This window comes from Eucyclogobius newberryi, unplaced genomic scaffold (assembly GCF_026437365.1).
Source record: "Eucyclogobius newberryi isolate DKJ021-1_F unplaced genomic scaffold, fEucNew1.0.hap1 SCAF_21, whole genome shotgun sequence".
NCBI classification, from domain to species: domain Eukaryota; kingdom Metazoa; phylum Chordata; class Actinopteri; order Gobiiformes; family Gobiidae; genus Eucyclogobius; species Eucyclogobius newberryi.
The window spans coordinates 10,903,520-10,920,351 of record NW_027315846.1 but is presented as its reverse complement, the minus strand read 5'-3'; the positions used below and the strand labels follow the sequence as shown (position 1 = coordinate 10,920,351).

Sequence of the window (16,832 nt, the reverse complement as noted above, 5' to 3'; positions counted from 1 at the left end):
AATTGGAAAAAAAAACATACATTTTGAGAAAGTGAACTATAATAACATTATTTATATTATATTTAAACGCACATTTGTATTTAAGAACAAAATGTGTTGCCTTCACAGCACATCACGACTTCAGTCCACTTTTTACTTAGGTTTCAGTGACGGTCCATGTCCACTAGATGGCGACAGAGAGCTACTCACCTCTTGGACGTTGTTTTTGGTGAAGACCTCGGGGAAGCGCAGAGCTCTCACCTCCGTCAGCGTCTGGAGAGAAGAAGTAAACACCTTGAGCGCGGCTAATCAGGGCTTTGTTCAGAGACAAAAGAGTCAGAGGCAAACCGCTTCACACTGAACCTCCGATACGCTCTTATTTCGGATGGAGGAGGTTATTTAAATGAAAATAGTGTGTAAAGCTGCCCCAACAGACACCCGTAATTGGATAATTAAAGTAAAATAAGTGAGATAAACTTTATCTTTTTTTAGACAGGAAAACCACAAACCTGCCCAGGAATTTATTAGTTTTACTTGAGGGTGGATACAATTAAAATAACAAAAACCCCTTCCCCTTCCTTCATAAGTCAATTAAAAAGACAATCAAGATAAAACGAAAAGGACACTAAATTTGTTAAACTTGATATGGCTGTTGCCCGTTTGCCTTTTACCTCATAAAAGCTGTACAAAAGCTGTTATTCAAACTGAGCTGCTCCTAATGTTGTAATGAATGAAAGGGAATGAATGGGATGAGGTCATGTGATTTAGCGGTGACTCACCCGGACCCTCTCCATCTGCGTCCTGAACGGACACAGCAGCTCGAACAGGATCAGACCCAGCGAGTAGATGTCCACTTTGTGAGAGTACGAGTTTCCAGAGAGCTGTGGATTCAATACATAAGTCAGTTCTCTGTCTGATGTTAGTGGTAATTTATATAAGTAAAGAATTCAAAATAAATTCAGCAACTAATATACAGTGTTAAGAGGATGGCAAGAAATCAGTAAGTCTGTTCTCCACAAATTAATAATAAATATATATATCAATGACCTTTAGTATCCGATGCACACAAAATGTTAAATTTGGACATTATTTATATTCAATACCATTTTTAGTTGTGTTTTTTTTTATTTAGTATGTATTTAACCAGCTCAGGGGAGTTTAGGAGTAATTAAACATAACGTTGGATGTGTGTGGAGATGTTGAAATGTTCCACAATATGGTGTTAAACGTCTCGATCTTCATGGAGACAAGCATCTGATGCCGCCAGGCTAAGTTACCAGTGTTTACAATGTATTTCTTAGCAATAGAAACACCCATAACATCTCCATGGCATCAAGCAAGTGGCGGACCCCCAAAATGAAAAGTTACAGGGTGCACCTTCAAGCATCAATAGCTAATTCACCACAAGATTTCTCTGTAATATTCTTTGTCCAAAAATACAATCTAGAACAATCTCCATTATGTTCAGAGAGATCAAATAAGACTCTGTGAGCATTAGTTTGTGGTTTGTGGTTAGTTTGTTGGTCTGACCTGCTCCGGGCTCATGTAGAGTTTGGTGCCGACCTGCCCCGTGTGGCGCGTCAGGAGCGGTGCAGGGGTCAAGGCACTGGGCTCGTCCTCGTCCTCCTCCTGGTCCATGGCTGTCACCAAACCAAAGTCTCCCACTTTCACCACGTCGTCCATGGTGAAGAAGATGTTTGATGGCTGAAGGAGGGTGGAGAGGAGGCTCAGGATTAAACAAATGTAAAGGACCTTTCCTCCTCTTTACCTGTGGCTGACCTCTGTTATTTAAACAAACACATTTATTTCACTTGAACTGTGTCCTTGTCAAAAGAAGGAAAGCTAAACATAAGATTGGCTGCTGTCGGTTCCCCACTGCTGCAATATTTAATTAACCTTTACAACATAGAAGGTCTCGATAACCTTGCACTCCTTTAAATTTGGCTGTGTACTGGAAGTTGATAAAACTTTCGAATTAAATTATATTTTATTAAAACACAAGGGGAGTAAAAATACTCTGAACAAAGTATAATAACTAGAATCACAATAACCAGTAGATAAGAAAAAAAAATCAAATAAAACAAGGTAAAACATGCCTTTAAATGCAGTAGTTAAGGTTTAAGTATCAGACAAATGTGGGAGAAAATGTAATTATAATATTATTCTTAATATTTTTCAATTAGAAAGATAGTGTTGAACAGCCTGGTCTGTTACCATCTTTATGGCAGTAAAAGCCATAAATTCCCCTGCCCTGGTCTTATGTCAGACATATGTAATTTTATAATTGTGCTGATATGTAACCGAGCAAACATAAATTACAAAGACATTAAGCTGTAGGGTCAGCAGTAGAGTTTCTTCCAAGCACACAGCAGAAGATAATATAATTGATGAATGGGCGGCTTTATGGCTCACCTTGAGGTCCCTGTGCATTAGCCCTTTGCTGTGCAGGAAGTCCACGGCCTCTGCGATCTGGAGGAAGATGTCCAGACACTGGTTGTTCTCCCTTTGCTCCGGGAGGCAGCGCTGGGACATCCAGTCCTTCAGGTTCTCCTTCCGACACAACTGCATTTGAATGTACAAGTAAACCTGCACATGGGATGAGGGGTCAGTCACTGGCATGTAGTAACTATGTAGATCAATGCAGGACATTTAACAATTAGAGGCCCTCAGTAACAGTGAACACATTTGTATGGCCAGAAAACTCAGGTAACTCGATATCCCAAGAATCATAGTCCAGAAAGTGACTACTACTGCTTCGTTTTGGAGCAACAGTGACGCATAAAAGTCAAAGTAAAATCATCTTCCAGTCTTCAATCACTTTTGTATCATACAATTTCCATTTTAACTGTATCTTCCACATTGGAGTACAGGTAGTGTGTGTGTGTGTGTGTGTGTGTGTGTGTGTGAATAATAAATAATTACTCATATCATATTTACGTTTACGTGACATTTTGATCTGACAACTCTAGAGATCATATAGTGATCAGATGTAGCAAAAAAGATTCAGTTGTAGTCATCTGGACACTGTTTTTAGAAAAACAAGAGATTTCGACCTATTCAAGAGAAATTGTATATTTATCCTACTGTGAGTAAGCTATGCCCACCGGGGATCATACTCAAGGTAGGATAAGTACAGGTATACGAGTTCTAAGACTAGATTTGCAGATTGAACATAACTCAACTTGGATGAGAGTCGAAAGAGTTATCCTAAAAACAGTGTCCAGATGACTACAACTGAAGCTTTTTTCTACAGTGGAAAACACCTGGACGAATGAGGGATTAAAACGACTTGTTTCTAACGATCAGATGTTGGTGTGAATGTTCCCACTGAGACTTTAGACTTTCTATAACAATAATATTCCACAGTTACGACGTTAATAACTAGCTTAAGTTTAGAGCATGAATTAAAATGTACTACATGGGTTGAAAAAGCACCATATACAAAGCATTAAAAATTGCACTGTAAAGTTGACATGGCACAGTACCTTTGGTGAGGGCTGTGTGCGTTGCATGAGCTGCGCTGGGGGCAGGGCCAGCGTGAGGGGGCGGGGCGGAGAGGAGGACGAGGGCAGGGCGTCCCGCTGCTTTGTCGATGATGATGCGGTGCTGCTTTTGGTCGTGGCTGGAAGACTCGTGGCTCCAGACGCAGAGTCGGTCTCGGCGTCAGCGTCCCGATCGCAGCCCGAGTCCTCGAACACGATGTCGAAGGAGGAGGAGGTGCAGTCTGCGGGGCCGCGCGGGGGGCACAGCTCAAAGGAGTGAGGGGTGTCCGAGGCGTCCGGGTCGGCCTGACTGTCCCGCTCCGACATGAGGCTGTCCTGTCCCAGCATAGGGTGGAAGGATAGGTCACTCGTTGGCTCGTCGTCCAAGCCAAAGCGCACGCCTGCCCCTGTGCTGCTGGATAAGAGACTTCTCGCGTCCACTGACACTTCCAATCCATCTCCCCCGGGACCCGACGTCCGGGTCACCGAGCGGGACACGGGAACTTTGACCGACAGCGCCTCCATGTGGTCCACAAAGCTCATGGGCCAATCTGTAGCACTGCAAAGAGAAGAGGAATAAAAACAATTTGATCAAGTGTGTGCAACCCAATAATTAAAATACTTGTGCGAATGACATGCTAGATTTTACGTTCCACTGATTGTACAAAAAATATTGTAAACAATTTGACTCTTTTGGTGAAGTTTACAATGTCACTTGCTGGTTGGACATGAGCAGATGTGAGGTAATTCCACAACTGTTACCAAGCAAACATAGCCAAAAACCATGTAAATTACACAAGTTATGATTTGACAAATAATAACACAGAATAACACTTTTATATTGTTAAATTATTGATTAAACCGTCAGAAATATTTTTAATTGTCCCTGAATTTTCAATTGAATGTCACTTCTCTTTTAGAACTTTCTGTAATTTTCTACTTTTATTTTACCACTCTTCTTCAAAAAAGGCCACAAAACTATGATAAATATTTACCACAGGTTTTATCCCACCAACCTAAGCAATATTTGAAAAAAGATGAGAACCTCTCATATACAAAGCTGGATTTAAAAAACAAATCTGTCATAACCTAATCTTTATATGAGCCCTTAAGTCATAATCATCACTCAACAAGGGGTCTAAAAGTTCACAGCTGATAATGATAAGATCATTCTTGTTTTACACATCAAACAAGCCCCTATTTTTCTCGAGCAGGGGATTCATCAGGTCTTTCCCAAACCATCAGATCTTTATCTCGCCGTGTGCACTGATCCTCCCGCTGAGCTGCAGAGGACAGGAGCTTTAGTGGGCTCACCTGGCGTCTTTCAGCCAGCGCTGGTCCATCTCCTCCTGCCAGCCCTCGGGGGGACTCTCCTGCCAGGCGTTGAAGTAGCGGATGATCCCCGGGTGCTCCAGCTTTGCCAGGGCCTTCACCTCTCGCATCACCTTCTCACGCGCCTGCTCCCTGCACCACAGTATATGACACACTTTTGAGCAGAATTCTATATTGCAGTTGTCGTTTTAGAATATTGAGCGTATTCTCTGCATGGTAGTAGCATGTGTTAGGGACATGAAGCTACGCCAAAGTCTTCCTGTGCGTTTTTAAACTCGACCTTACGTTCTGTTATTTGAAGGAATTTTTGCGATCATTTTAGTTTGTAAGTTTGTCCGTTTTTCAGAAGAGCACAGGCACCAGCTCGTCTTCACTCTCTACCAGTCCCTAACGTGCAGTACAACGCAAGGCACGCAGCCAGAATAATTGATATTTGACGAAGGTGACATGATCTACTGTTCGCGGAAGTGACTGGTCCTCAGAAATCAAATGTACCTTTCATTTTTGCCAATATCACCAACCAATAATTATTAATATTATTAGTTTGTAAATGAAAAACAATGCTTTGAGCTTCACGAACACTAAACATTCATTCAACCCTTAACCTGGTCAGAAGCAGAACATCTCCTTGCCTAAGTTTTGTGTGACCCTGATTTATGACACCAAAACGACAGCAAAATAAGCAGAGGAAGTCCGAGTAGCCACTTTTATTAACCAGCCCACATATCTTATCCTATTACTTTGATGCGAGACATTGATTTAAGAGATTCCAAAATACACCGATCAGAATAGTCTACATTACTCTCGCTAACGATGACATTCAATTAGGATCTGTCTATACACCAAAGGCTCATTGAAGAGTAATTAAACTGCTATTTTCTGGCGCGCCGCGTGAGTCACCGCCACAACTGGGGTGAGAAGAAACGGCATGTGGATCCGACGCAGCCGAGCGCTCGTTTTTCACGCTTGTCATAATAAATACACACGCGCACCACTGGCGTCTTTCTAGCGTTCATGTTTAGTTAACTAGAATACTCATATTAGCAGCACTTGGCGAGATACAATAGACGATAGGAAGCCCCGAGCTATAGATCTGCATGCTGGGATAGACTCTTTACCTGCTGGGCAAACGTATCCTTTTGATGGCGTAGTTGCAGTCGTCCACCTTGTTGCGAGCCTCAAACACAACGCCGAACCCCCCACGGCCCAGACACTGAACGGGCTCGAAATCTGTCAGATACCTGCAGCGAGAGAGAGACAGTTCATTAAGGCCTGAAGACAAATGGAGCTGCTCTCAATGTCAAAAAGGTGTGAGGGGTAGAGGAAAAAAAAAAAGAAAAAGTGTGTTACGGCAGAAGGAAAAGTTTGGGTAATTGTGTGAAAGTGGGTTGAGAACAATTGGGGAAGCGCTCCTCGTGTCCTGGGAGTTGGATCTCAAAAAGTGACCAGCCGAAAAGTAGGGCAGAAAAAGTCACGCAGAAAGGTCCATTTGTCTTGCAGTCTTGGAAAAGTGTACTACGAATACGGAATTTAGTCTCAATGGGGAATAGTACTTTATAAAATGGGAACTCATTTGCAAGTCATCAGTCCAACTAAATGGTGAGGGAGGTATTCCTGATATTATTCAAGATGTACAACACCCTTTTTGAAGTGGGAATAGACAAGAAATTTGCAGTCTTCAGCAAAGTAGTATCATTTACAAATGTTTCTTTTGTTGAGCAGGGGTTGGGATTAAATAACTCCTTCCTACTCCTTTTTTTAACTGTTTGTCATTTGTAATTGTCTCTTATGTTCTGCTTTTTTCAGTGATTATTTCATGTTTTGATTGAACATTGCCATGATTGGTTCCATTTGACATGCTTGAAATAATAATGATCATCATAAATCCTGCCGTCATTTATAAAATCAGGTGTTGAGACAATTCTTTGTATCATTATTTAAGGTGTTTCAAACTATATATGGTAGCCGTTTTCAACTCTACAACTGACTTAATCGGAGTAAAAGCTGAATTTTCCTCCTGAACTATCTGTTATCTCTCGCTCTGAGCGGCACATAATTAAAGTGTGTAAATGAGTGTACCAAACCCACAGAGCCTCTCATGGGCAGACCAATGCAGCTTAATAAGAAAGCACTGAATGCACGCGATTGGGCTTCAGCTCCTGATCTGTATCTTATTTTAATGAGTAGTTTCCCTTGGCTTCAAAAACTGCCAGTTGATTTATGCAAGAAAACTTTCTATTAATGGCAAACGTATGTGGACTACTGCAGGGAGGGCAGTTTGTCATTTTAGGCAGAATCAAATGCAGGAAGTAAAATGTAGTGACAGATTGTAGGGAAAAAGTGCAATTTAATCAAATTTTTCCTGATTTTTGGAAAGGTAACGCCATTTTATTGAGCTCCTGGGTGTGAAAAATGCAAATGGCATCGATCAGACTTGAGGCGGGCAGTGGCAGCCCATAAATTATGTCCAGTGATCATATTTAGGATGTCCCGAGCAACAAAAAGCTTGTGACAATGTGCTGACAGTGATGTAAAGGGACGCGCTGACCCTGTGGCAGATGTTATGCTACCGGACGGGCAGAAGGAGGGGGGCAGCGGGGGGGCAAGGTCATTTTGCATTTGATCCAAACGACTTTTACCCAATCATACGCTGTTGCTGTGGTGTCACAAACCACTGGTTGTGTTCCAAGGCAAGACATCCGATGGTAGTTTTGTTATGGTTTATGGTCAATGTGTGTGCAACAATTGGTAAAGAGCAATAAAAAGTACAGGGCGCAAATGACAGGAAAGTTTTGTACAAGTTTAAAATCAAACACCTAAGATGGGCATCATCAAGTTCAACTTTTGTGTATTTTAAAGTCGTTTCTAGAATTCATATTAACATACTTGAATCAGATGTTTAATGTCAAATTAATTAAATAACATTTCACTGGAATTCTCAAATATGGATGCAGGCTATTAATAGTCCCTACCTCTGATCTAAGTTTTCTATTTTTTTTCACACAATTCAGTTTTCGGAAAGTGAACACGACCAATCAGGAAGAGGAGCGATCACCATGGTAACAGCCAAGTCTCTAAAGCTACACCTCTAAAAGCCAGCGACTCCCTTGGGACGCCCCGCTGCGGCGACAGACAGGGCCGTGGTGCGCCTCAGTTTTCTCCTGAGTCACCACTTCTTCTTTACACTCGTTTTTAATGATGTACCTTGACACATATTCGCTGGATTTGGTTTCCACGGCAACGGTCTCTTTGGTCTCCACCACCTCAAGGTCAAATTTTGAGTCCGTCTGGCACTGGGTCTCCGACTCTTTACGTTGCTTTGGGAAAGAAAGAAAAGACATCAGTGTTGACAAAGTGTTTGCTGTAAAAGTGTTATAACATTCTGACTCAGGCCCATTTCAAAACAATACATCCCCATTGTTTTATTGTAGAGTTTACACTTCTTTCTAAAAGCTGATGAAAAAAATATGAAAAAGCTGCATTATTTCTGAGATATAGTTTGATCTAATGGCCCAATTCACATTTGTTTTGAATCACTGTCAAAGAAAGAAAAGGATAAGTTCAAACACATGTCCAGGTTTTCAACCATAACGCGACAAGGGAAGCCAAATAATGTAATCAATATTCTGCCAGCCTTGACTTAAAATTAATCTTAAACCTTCCCAATAATAACAAAAGGAATCTTAGTTTGTGTTGACAGGGAAGTCTGTTCAATTTAGGCCAGTTTTTGTTTTGTGTAAAATAATGATAGAAACCATAAACCATGTAAAAACGTCTACATTTTTTATCTCTAAACTGCGATGGATGGTTGGGAATGCAATAGAATCTGTTGCACATGAGAGGTTTTCATGTTTTTAATCATCATTACTTAGTTCTGTCTTTAATCATCATTACTAAGTTTAATGGTAAATATGTATATCAGTCAAGTAGCAGTTTGTGAATAAGTATTGAAAAAAGGAAGTGGCACATCTGCTCCCCAAGTCCAACCAGGAACTGAAATTATGTATGTAAATCTCAAAGAGAAACCCTAGGCCAGCTTAATTAAGTTGTATACATTTATGTTACCGATGTTTTAATGAAATGTGTCCGACGCCAAAAATGTGTGGTCTAACTGTCATACGCTGTAACATCACATCCTGCGTGTTCCATCTCTTACCCGGACGCTGACGAGGGGCGCTGGCGGGTGGAAGAACTTGCGCACGATGTAAGTAGTGGCGGCGATGCAGAAGATGATGGTGCCGATGATCTCCTTCCACCAGGGCAGCAGCAGCACGGGGTCTTTGCGGCGCCGCTTCTCTGGCCCCGCCCCCTTGTCCTCGATCAGACTCACGGCGCTCTCTCGCTTCTCGCGGTAATGCTTGCTGTACGGGAAGAAGTAGCCGTTGTCTGCGAAGGAGAAGCGAGTTAAAACTAATAACAACGAAAACGGGGCATTCCATTTTGATTTGGGCTTTTCTACGCAAGTAATTGGACGGTATTTTGCACATGAATTCTCTCCCCTTTTTTTTCACAAGAATTATAAAAGTGAGAAGATGTTGCAGAGGGGTAAATGGAGGGAATTAAGTGACTGGACAGTGGGAGAGGTATCGGTTTGTATGTCCACAATTATCTAAATGTCAATAAATAAACCTTGCTCGGTAACAATTTGCTAAACTAATACAAGAATCATTTCAGAACACTTTTGTTGAGGTCTGAACTACTTCCCACTCTTTCTTTTTCCGTTTGTTGTGTATAAATTGGAGAGCGCGAGACCCTCACCGTATGGATACTGCAGGATGGACAGCGCCCCGTTGCTGTATTCGTCGTGGGAAAACTTGTCGTTGGTTAGACACTTGTCAAATTCGTCCGAACCGACGAGTGCAGGTGTCCGCGACGGAGAATCTGTGTGAAGGACAGGATGAAATGGCTCTGGATTACAGACAGGATCAATAAAATGGGCAAAACCAAATTAAAGTGGCACGTCAACGCAGAGAAATATTGGTTTGTCCGTTATAATGACAAGGACTTACGGATCAGTGGCTTCCATTTGACAGTGGGAAGAGGGCCGAAGTCCTTCTCTGACGCTATGGCTTTGGACGGGAACTTTTCAGTGATTGTCACTGAGGAATGGAGGTAGTACTGTCCCTGGTACATCCCTGGAAAATCAAGTTAAATGCATGAATTTAAATAAGTGAAAATGAAATGCATAACTTGTCTTAATACATTTAATTACAGAAAATAGCCGAGTCTGTATTTGTAATATTTTGCGGTTAGTTAGCATACATTACAATACAAAAATATGAAAAAATATGTTCAATAATTGCCAGCTTAAAACATATTCATTTTACACTATTTGAATAGAGAAAGCTTGGATATTTATGAATTAAAAAAATAAAAGATGTGCAAAGATCATCTCCAGTGTGAATGTAACTGAGGCGTACCAAGGTAAACACTGGATTCTGTTTCTCCACTATTGCTTTCTTCATGGTCATCTTCCTCCTCAGTGTCGGAGCGGCTGCTGTAGCTGGTGTCGTCAAACAGGCTGATTGGTGTGACCTTTCCCCCTCCCACCAGCCAGGCCGAGGCAATGGGGGTACAGAACTGCAAAAACACATTCAACAGTACATTTACTTTGTGTCAAGCCTAATAAAAGTAGGGCTAAGAGGTTCATTTTTGAGTTAATGTTGAACAATGTTTTAGGAAAAATTTCAAACAGAAAATTCATGTTCTACATTATTGTTTTTGTCATGAATAGGGTCCCAAAAACAAATCACTATATTAATCTTGTGGTTTCAAGTGTTTACATTGAAGCTGTTTGATTCAATAACATTGTTAATGTTTGCTTCATTTAATTTCAATAATTATAATTAAATTATTTCACAATAAGGCTGCATAGTCATATTTGTATAATTGTAAACATCCCCCCATATACTCAGTCACTCATTATTTGGTTGATAATTTAGTTTCAAAGTCTCAATGTACAATAGAAATAATAATTTCATTAGTTAATTAATTAAAAAATTAATGGCTGGCTAGTCAACCAGTAAAATAATGCCACTTTTTGATATGAATATGCCCAAAAGATGATCTTTGATGGATTTCATTGTGTGCGTTTCTAATCCCTCTCACCTGTCGCTCCCACACCAGCGCTCCGTCCGGCTCGGGGCTGAACGCCATCACCTTCCAGTCGGACACAGACACTTTGATGACCAGGTCCAGGTTCTGGTTTGACCCCTGGGGCTGCTCGGTGCCGTTGGGTTCGTCGATGATGAACTTCGGAGACTCTTTCCAGGTTTCACCGTCGCCCTCGAGGAAGTTCATCCCGGACTGCGCCTCAGGAACCAGCTTCAGCTCAAAGTTTCCCACACTGAAGTTCCACCTGGAGGAGTGAGGTCAGGGTTTATTTGATTTACCATAATAATAACTTAATATAGCACCAAAACATGGTTACAATACAACATGCTTCATACAGGATTCTCTGATTCAAGAAAATGCGTTTTGTGTGAAATGTAATCTATAGACGACAGACTGAATGTAAAATGTTAGTGTTTCTTGTAATCGTAAGAGTTAAATTTGACACTGTGACATCCCAGGAGTCGGAGCCAACAGTATTAAAACATCAACATTTACTGGTCATGACGTTCGCTTTACAACCGCAGCACAAAGTCAATAGTGTCCGTCACAGCTCATCAGTCACCGCACAGAGTGATTGAATAAAACTCACTTCTCGGTGCCTGACCGTGGCCTGATGGCTCTCACGGTCTTCTGGGTCCTCTGCAGCAGAAGCATGTCCTCCGCCTCCACGTCCTCGTCGCCCCAACGACTGCAGCCCACAGCCGAGCAGATGTATCGGATCTGAGGAAGGGAAGGGAGGCTTAGGCTTTTTAGCTTTAAATGTAGTATATAAGAGTATGGACATGTCAAATGAGAGGGTCAAGTGTAGAGCCGGGACGATCAACTAATTGTGATTAATGGATTAAAAACATTAAAAAAACATTCATATTTTGATAATATCATCATTAACTGGACTACCCAGACTTTAAAACGCATGACAACAGACTTTATAATAAAGACGGTGGCATTTTTCAATCAAAATATCCCCCAAAAAAAGGATTTTTATTCATAATAAATTGTATTCATAAATATTCTCTATCTAGAAGCCTTCAGTCACAATATGTTGCCCTTCATCTTGTTAAAAATGTATTTTAAAAGTCTCAATGTACAATAGAAATAATCATATGACAGGTCGACTAATCAAAAATATAATTACTAGCTTGGTCTATTTGTCATGAATATAATAAATAAAGCTCCAGTGGTAAGCTTACACCCATTAGTTTAAGTATTGTGTTGCTATTGGTGCCTACTTTTTGTCAAATACAAATATGCCATAAATAGCGTATAGTGTACAATATTAGAACTGTCACAATAACAAACTTTGAATTGCAACATATTGAATCTAAAATATTACATTATACCACTTGCGCATTAACCATAAAGTAAACCAGTAAACCCTGTTTCCAAATGAACCATACCATTAAAAAATGAGTTAGTGGTGATCTATAAATTGTATATATGTTAATTTATTCAACACTCTACAGTTGAAATTTTAAAATATTAAGACAAAATAATAAAACAATTTCTGTTTTAAATAAAAAAAAATGCCCACAATAAATATTGAGCCACAAATAATATAGTTCCAGCTTTCATTTACTGAACGATAAGTTGATAAAGTTCATTATTGTGACAGGTCTAAACAATCTTAATAAAGAAAAGAAACGGGTAATGTGTATAGTAGATGCGTGGATCTTAATTGACATTGCAAGTTAAATTACAACTAAATGTTAAACCATGTTTAATAAAGACAAAGTTCAGGTTTAGCGTTTGTTTTGAATACGTTTTGGGTTTTTTATTGTGTTTTGCAGACAAATGGGAACATACAATTATTGAAAGAAAGTCATGGTATAAATAAATGTGTATAAATCAAGTTCTTTCGAAATGATACCTTCCCACTGAACGCTCCGAGGCCGTAGGTGGTGTGAGACTTTCCCCCGACGAGCACCGTGTCGTCACCGATGCGAAAAGACGACTCCAACAGAGACTCCACGCTGAAGGGCACCGCCTCCATCAGCTCTCGGTCCCGGTTCCACTGAAACAGGGCCCCGTCCAGAGACGGGATCACCATTTTATTGCCAAACACCTGCAAACAAGACAATGTTCAATGTAGATTTGTTAGTTTAATCGGATACATGGACTCTTCGCTAGACAGTACAACAAGCAGTGCAAAAGGAGAAGAGTGGGGAGAGACATTTAACAAACTGCAGATATTTTTATTTAATCGTAGTTTATTTCACTGTTGTTTGTCGTTTTATGTGGCACCATTTGGCCAAAGCACATTCCTAGTTTGTGAATCAAAAATGGCAAGAAAAAATACCGTATTTTCCGGACTATAAGTCGCACCGGAGTATAAGTTGCAGCCAAAAAATGCATAATAGAGAAGAAAAAGCATTAGAGTATGAAATGCGGTTGCAAGTGTGAAAATAACAAATAATATCACATATAAGTCTCTCCGGTGTATAAGTATAAAGATAAGTATAAGTCGCACCCCGGCCAAAACTATGAAAAAAGGTGCGACTTATAGTTCGGAAAATACGGTATTCTGATTCTGAAATCCAAATGAAAAAGAATTTGTGTAACATCCTAATAATTGTCATTTCAAACATGTTTCTTCCCCGTCAACTGTGGTTAAATACAAATAAAATCAAACCTTGAAATGGGGAAAAAAAAAAACACATTAACTCCAATGAACAGGTGAACACGGTCTCGCACTTTCTTAAACACCGTGGCACCTATTGCATCAGTTCACCCACAAAACTTCAATCTGCTGAATTAGTTAAAACTTCCTGAAATATCCTTTAGTTTCCAATTTACAAAATGCCCCCGAGCGCAGACACAGAAACACCGATCGACACACGCGACGTCAGCCTAAGAGACACTTGGACTCAATCCACGGACCATTACACAACCAAGAGCCTAAGTAATTAACCTGGATCCGGGGAAAGTGTGCGACTGTGGATAATGCCCCCGTTCAAATGAGCGGCTCGCGGCGGGGGGGCGGCCAGGATGAGATCATCACACAAAAGTTATAATCCAGATTTAACCTGCGCGGCTTCAGTTTAGCGGCACGCGGGGGGATCTTAAGATAATTGTTTTTCGCGGAGACGGCGGTCACTGCGAGAATCACGTTGGCAGTCCGTGTCGTGACTCATTTGGCACAGGTTTTGAAGGATTGAGTAACATTGTAGCTAATGGTATTAACATATCAGCTTTCTGTCCTGTCTAACCTTGTGATTTTGATATTCCAACTATTGTGTATATTGTAACACCCCCGTTTTAATTGGTAATAGATATCCAATCCTAATTGAAGGAGAAGTATGCAAATGTACAGAATTTGCAAATAAAAAAATATATAGTGCACACATTTTAAGATAAGGTGGAGTTTGTGTTACTACTTAAATTTCAATCTTAATTTCAGAATCAAAATTAGAATCAGAAAAGGTTTATTGCCATTATCAATGAACATAATTCACAAACATAGGAACTAACTTTGGCGATACGGTGAATCATAAAACAATGAACAATGATAAAACAACCTATACACGTCAAAAAGTAAAACAATTAAAATTTGCTTTGGTACTAAGGAAAATACTTGGTACCAAACTAGGGCAAAATGACTTAAAAAAATGCACCATATTTCGATCATGGGCTGCTCAAATCTCGCCAAGACAGTGGAGGGTATAAATCAAGATTTATTATCCTGGCTTTTTTTATTTGCAAGTATGCTCCGCCATTTGTTTTGACAAGCAAATGCAATCGTAAATGTCACATAGGATCCCATTACAATATTGCAATACAAGCTTTTCTTTGGCTATCAAAACTGTTGACAGGGCCATACAATTAAGTTAAACTGGTAGCTTTATTTTGCTACCTGTTACCCCTCCAATCACATTATCTCATTAGACTTTAAAGTAAGTACAGGTCAGTGAGGATAAAACTATGTGTCAGAAAGTGATTTAGAACCTGGAGCAGAGGTGATGTCATCCCGGCAGAAACAAGAGGCCGGAGACAAGACCAAGATAAATTTAGACACGAATTGAAAAGAGGGGAGGAAGGGGGAGGAGGGAGGGGGAGTTTCCAGCCTGACCATCACACCATGAGGAGGAGGAGGGGGGAGAGAAAAGGGGAGTAGAGTTTAAACCAGCAGGAGTGAGTCATGAAGCTCTCAATGGCTTAAACTCAGTCATCTAGTTCCATTGATACCAGTCTCTGCATGCTCAGTGTATTCCCTTTAGATTACAGCAGATTATGAGGTTTGTAATGTATGTGATGAGGGCATTAAGGCCATTGTATGATCTGCTTTGTTATGGGACCGTTATGTTTGGTTTGAAGCTTGGTGTTTAGAAGGCATTAATTGGCAGTAAAGCTTAAAGGAAGTTCATAAATTGCAGGCAGGAAGAAAATGTGGGTTATGAACGTCAATAAGGAGTAGCGACGTTAGCAATCGCTTCTCTTCTTTTATTACAAACTGGAAAAATAGAAAAATAGTAGACCAATATCATGTTGTGAAGAGGAAAATGTACAGGAAATCTAGACAAAATCCGACAGCTGATCAAATTCAGTTTCAGTATGTTATGCAAATAGTAAAGACACATTTACTGGCAATACTTACTAGACGTAAGTATTGCCATCTCTATTTAACTTTACAGATATTTCACATTTGTCTGATAATTAAACCTCAACTAATAAGTTTAAAGACATGTTTAACACCTGCCTGCCGTTATTGTAATACTCCCAAAATTATTGAGATATTCATTACTCATATTCATTACAGAGGCAATGTTAATATCTGCAGCCATATGGAAACTGCCTTATTCATAAAATGTACAATAAACAGTCAATCGCAATTTTAAAAACCCCACCAAAAACCTTCAGTTGTAACAATACATCTTGAAAAAGAAACCTAAATAAATGAACCAGAAAAGTAACTAAACATTTTTGAAAAAGTTGAGATGGTCAACTGAGTTCAAACGCTCTCGGTCTCGCCAGCTTTTCATCAATGCCTTGGCTTCAGCCTGAGCTGCAGATTGCTGGTGAATTATTGAACCCGCAGGGGAAAAAAAACATTACATTTGAGCCAGGACTGTTTGGAGAGTTTTGAGGGTCTAGTAGTGGATTTTGTGGCTGAAGTGGACGATTCACTTTGATATCGCCCTTGACAGCTCGTAAATGATAAAACAGTTTTCTCCATGAGCGGCACAGCGATCGGTAACGAGAACACTCTAGACATCGAGAAAGTGGAGATAAAGAGGGCGGAAGTATTTATGACCACAATAGATACATTTGAAAAGGACGTTTTTAAATGCCCTAATGTATAATTATCCCTATCAAAATATGAATAGATTTAAAAAAATAAATAAAGTAAAAAAATGTCTTTGTTGTATTTGAGTAGAAATGGCATTATCACATGATTTAGATTTTAGAACACAGTGCCACTTGAAATGTTCAACTTTTCTTCACAAACTGCCACTTGACTGATGTAACACTATAATAAATATTTACCAAAAAGGAACTACTATTCCAACAAATGAGGTAATAATTACATAAACATGAGCCTGTCATATGCAATATAAATGTACTTAGTCTTTGTCAAAAACAAAACAAAACATGAACTTAAATATCATAAACAAATAAAATCATTCATCGTCTCTATTGATAATATATTGCAATAAACACCTTGCAAAATTCAAAAAGTAAAGTCAAATCTGCCACAAATATTTTCATCAAAACATGTTTTTCTTCACATGATAGATTTAATTGTGTCATAAAAACAGAGGAATCACATAAACAATGCCTATTTATAGACGTGTATAACGCCAGTGTGAATAGTGTGAATTAAATTAGGTTATAGCAGAACAAAACATCTTTAAGTGGCAGCCTGTTAATGGTATAGAGCCATGAGTTCAGAGGAAATTGTGCTTTGATGAACCGCGGGGCGAATAAAAG

The 16,832-nt window shown here is 39.9% G+C and overlaps 1 protein-coding gene across 2 annotated transcripts in view; it reads right to left on the bottom strand.

Moving 5' to 3' along the window:
- eif2ak3 (eukaryotic translation initiation factor 2-alpha kinase 3) overlaps nt 1-16,832 on the bottom strand; it is a 44,024-nt gene that overhangs the window by 4,683 nt on the left and 22,509 nt on the right. The window contains exons 3-17 of one of the 2 annotated variants that reach the window (XM_072457534.1): nt 12,775-12,969; nt 11,497-11,627; nt 10,902-11,151; nt 10,214-10,373; nt 9,803-9,928; nt 9,552-9,701; nt 8,950-9,179; nt 7,998-8,110; nt 5,912-6,034; nt 4,776-4,925; nt 3,465-4,020; nt 2,392-2,565; nt 1,510-1,683; nt 759-860; nt 190-252 (exon numbers count right to left, since the gene is read on the bottom strand). In XM_072457534.1, the coding sequence (XP_072313635.1) occupies nt 190-252; nt 759-860; nt 1,510-1,683; nt 2,392-2,565; nt 3,465-4,020; nt 4,776-4,925; nt 5,912-6,034; nt 7,998-8,110; nt 8,950-9,179; nt 9,552-9,701; nt 9,803-9,928; nt 10,214-10,373; nt 10,902-11,151; nt 11,497-11,627; nt 12,775-12,969 (2,697 nt within the window). The remainder of the gene's footprint in view (nt 1-189; nt 253-758; nt 861-1,509; nt 1,684-2,391; nt 2,566-3,464; nt 4,021-4,775; nt 4,926-5,911; nt 6,035-7,997; nt 8,111-8,949; nt 9,180-9,551; nt 9,702-9,802; nt 9,929-10,213; nt 10,374-10,901; nt 11,152-11,496; nt 11,628-12,774; nt 12,970-16,832) is intronic. The other variant, XM_072457535.1, reaches the window with a different exon arrangement.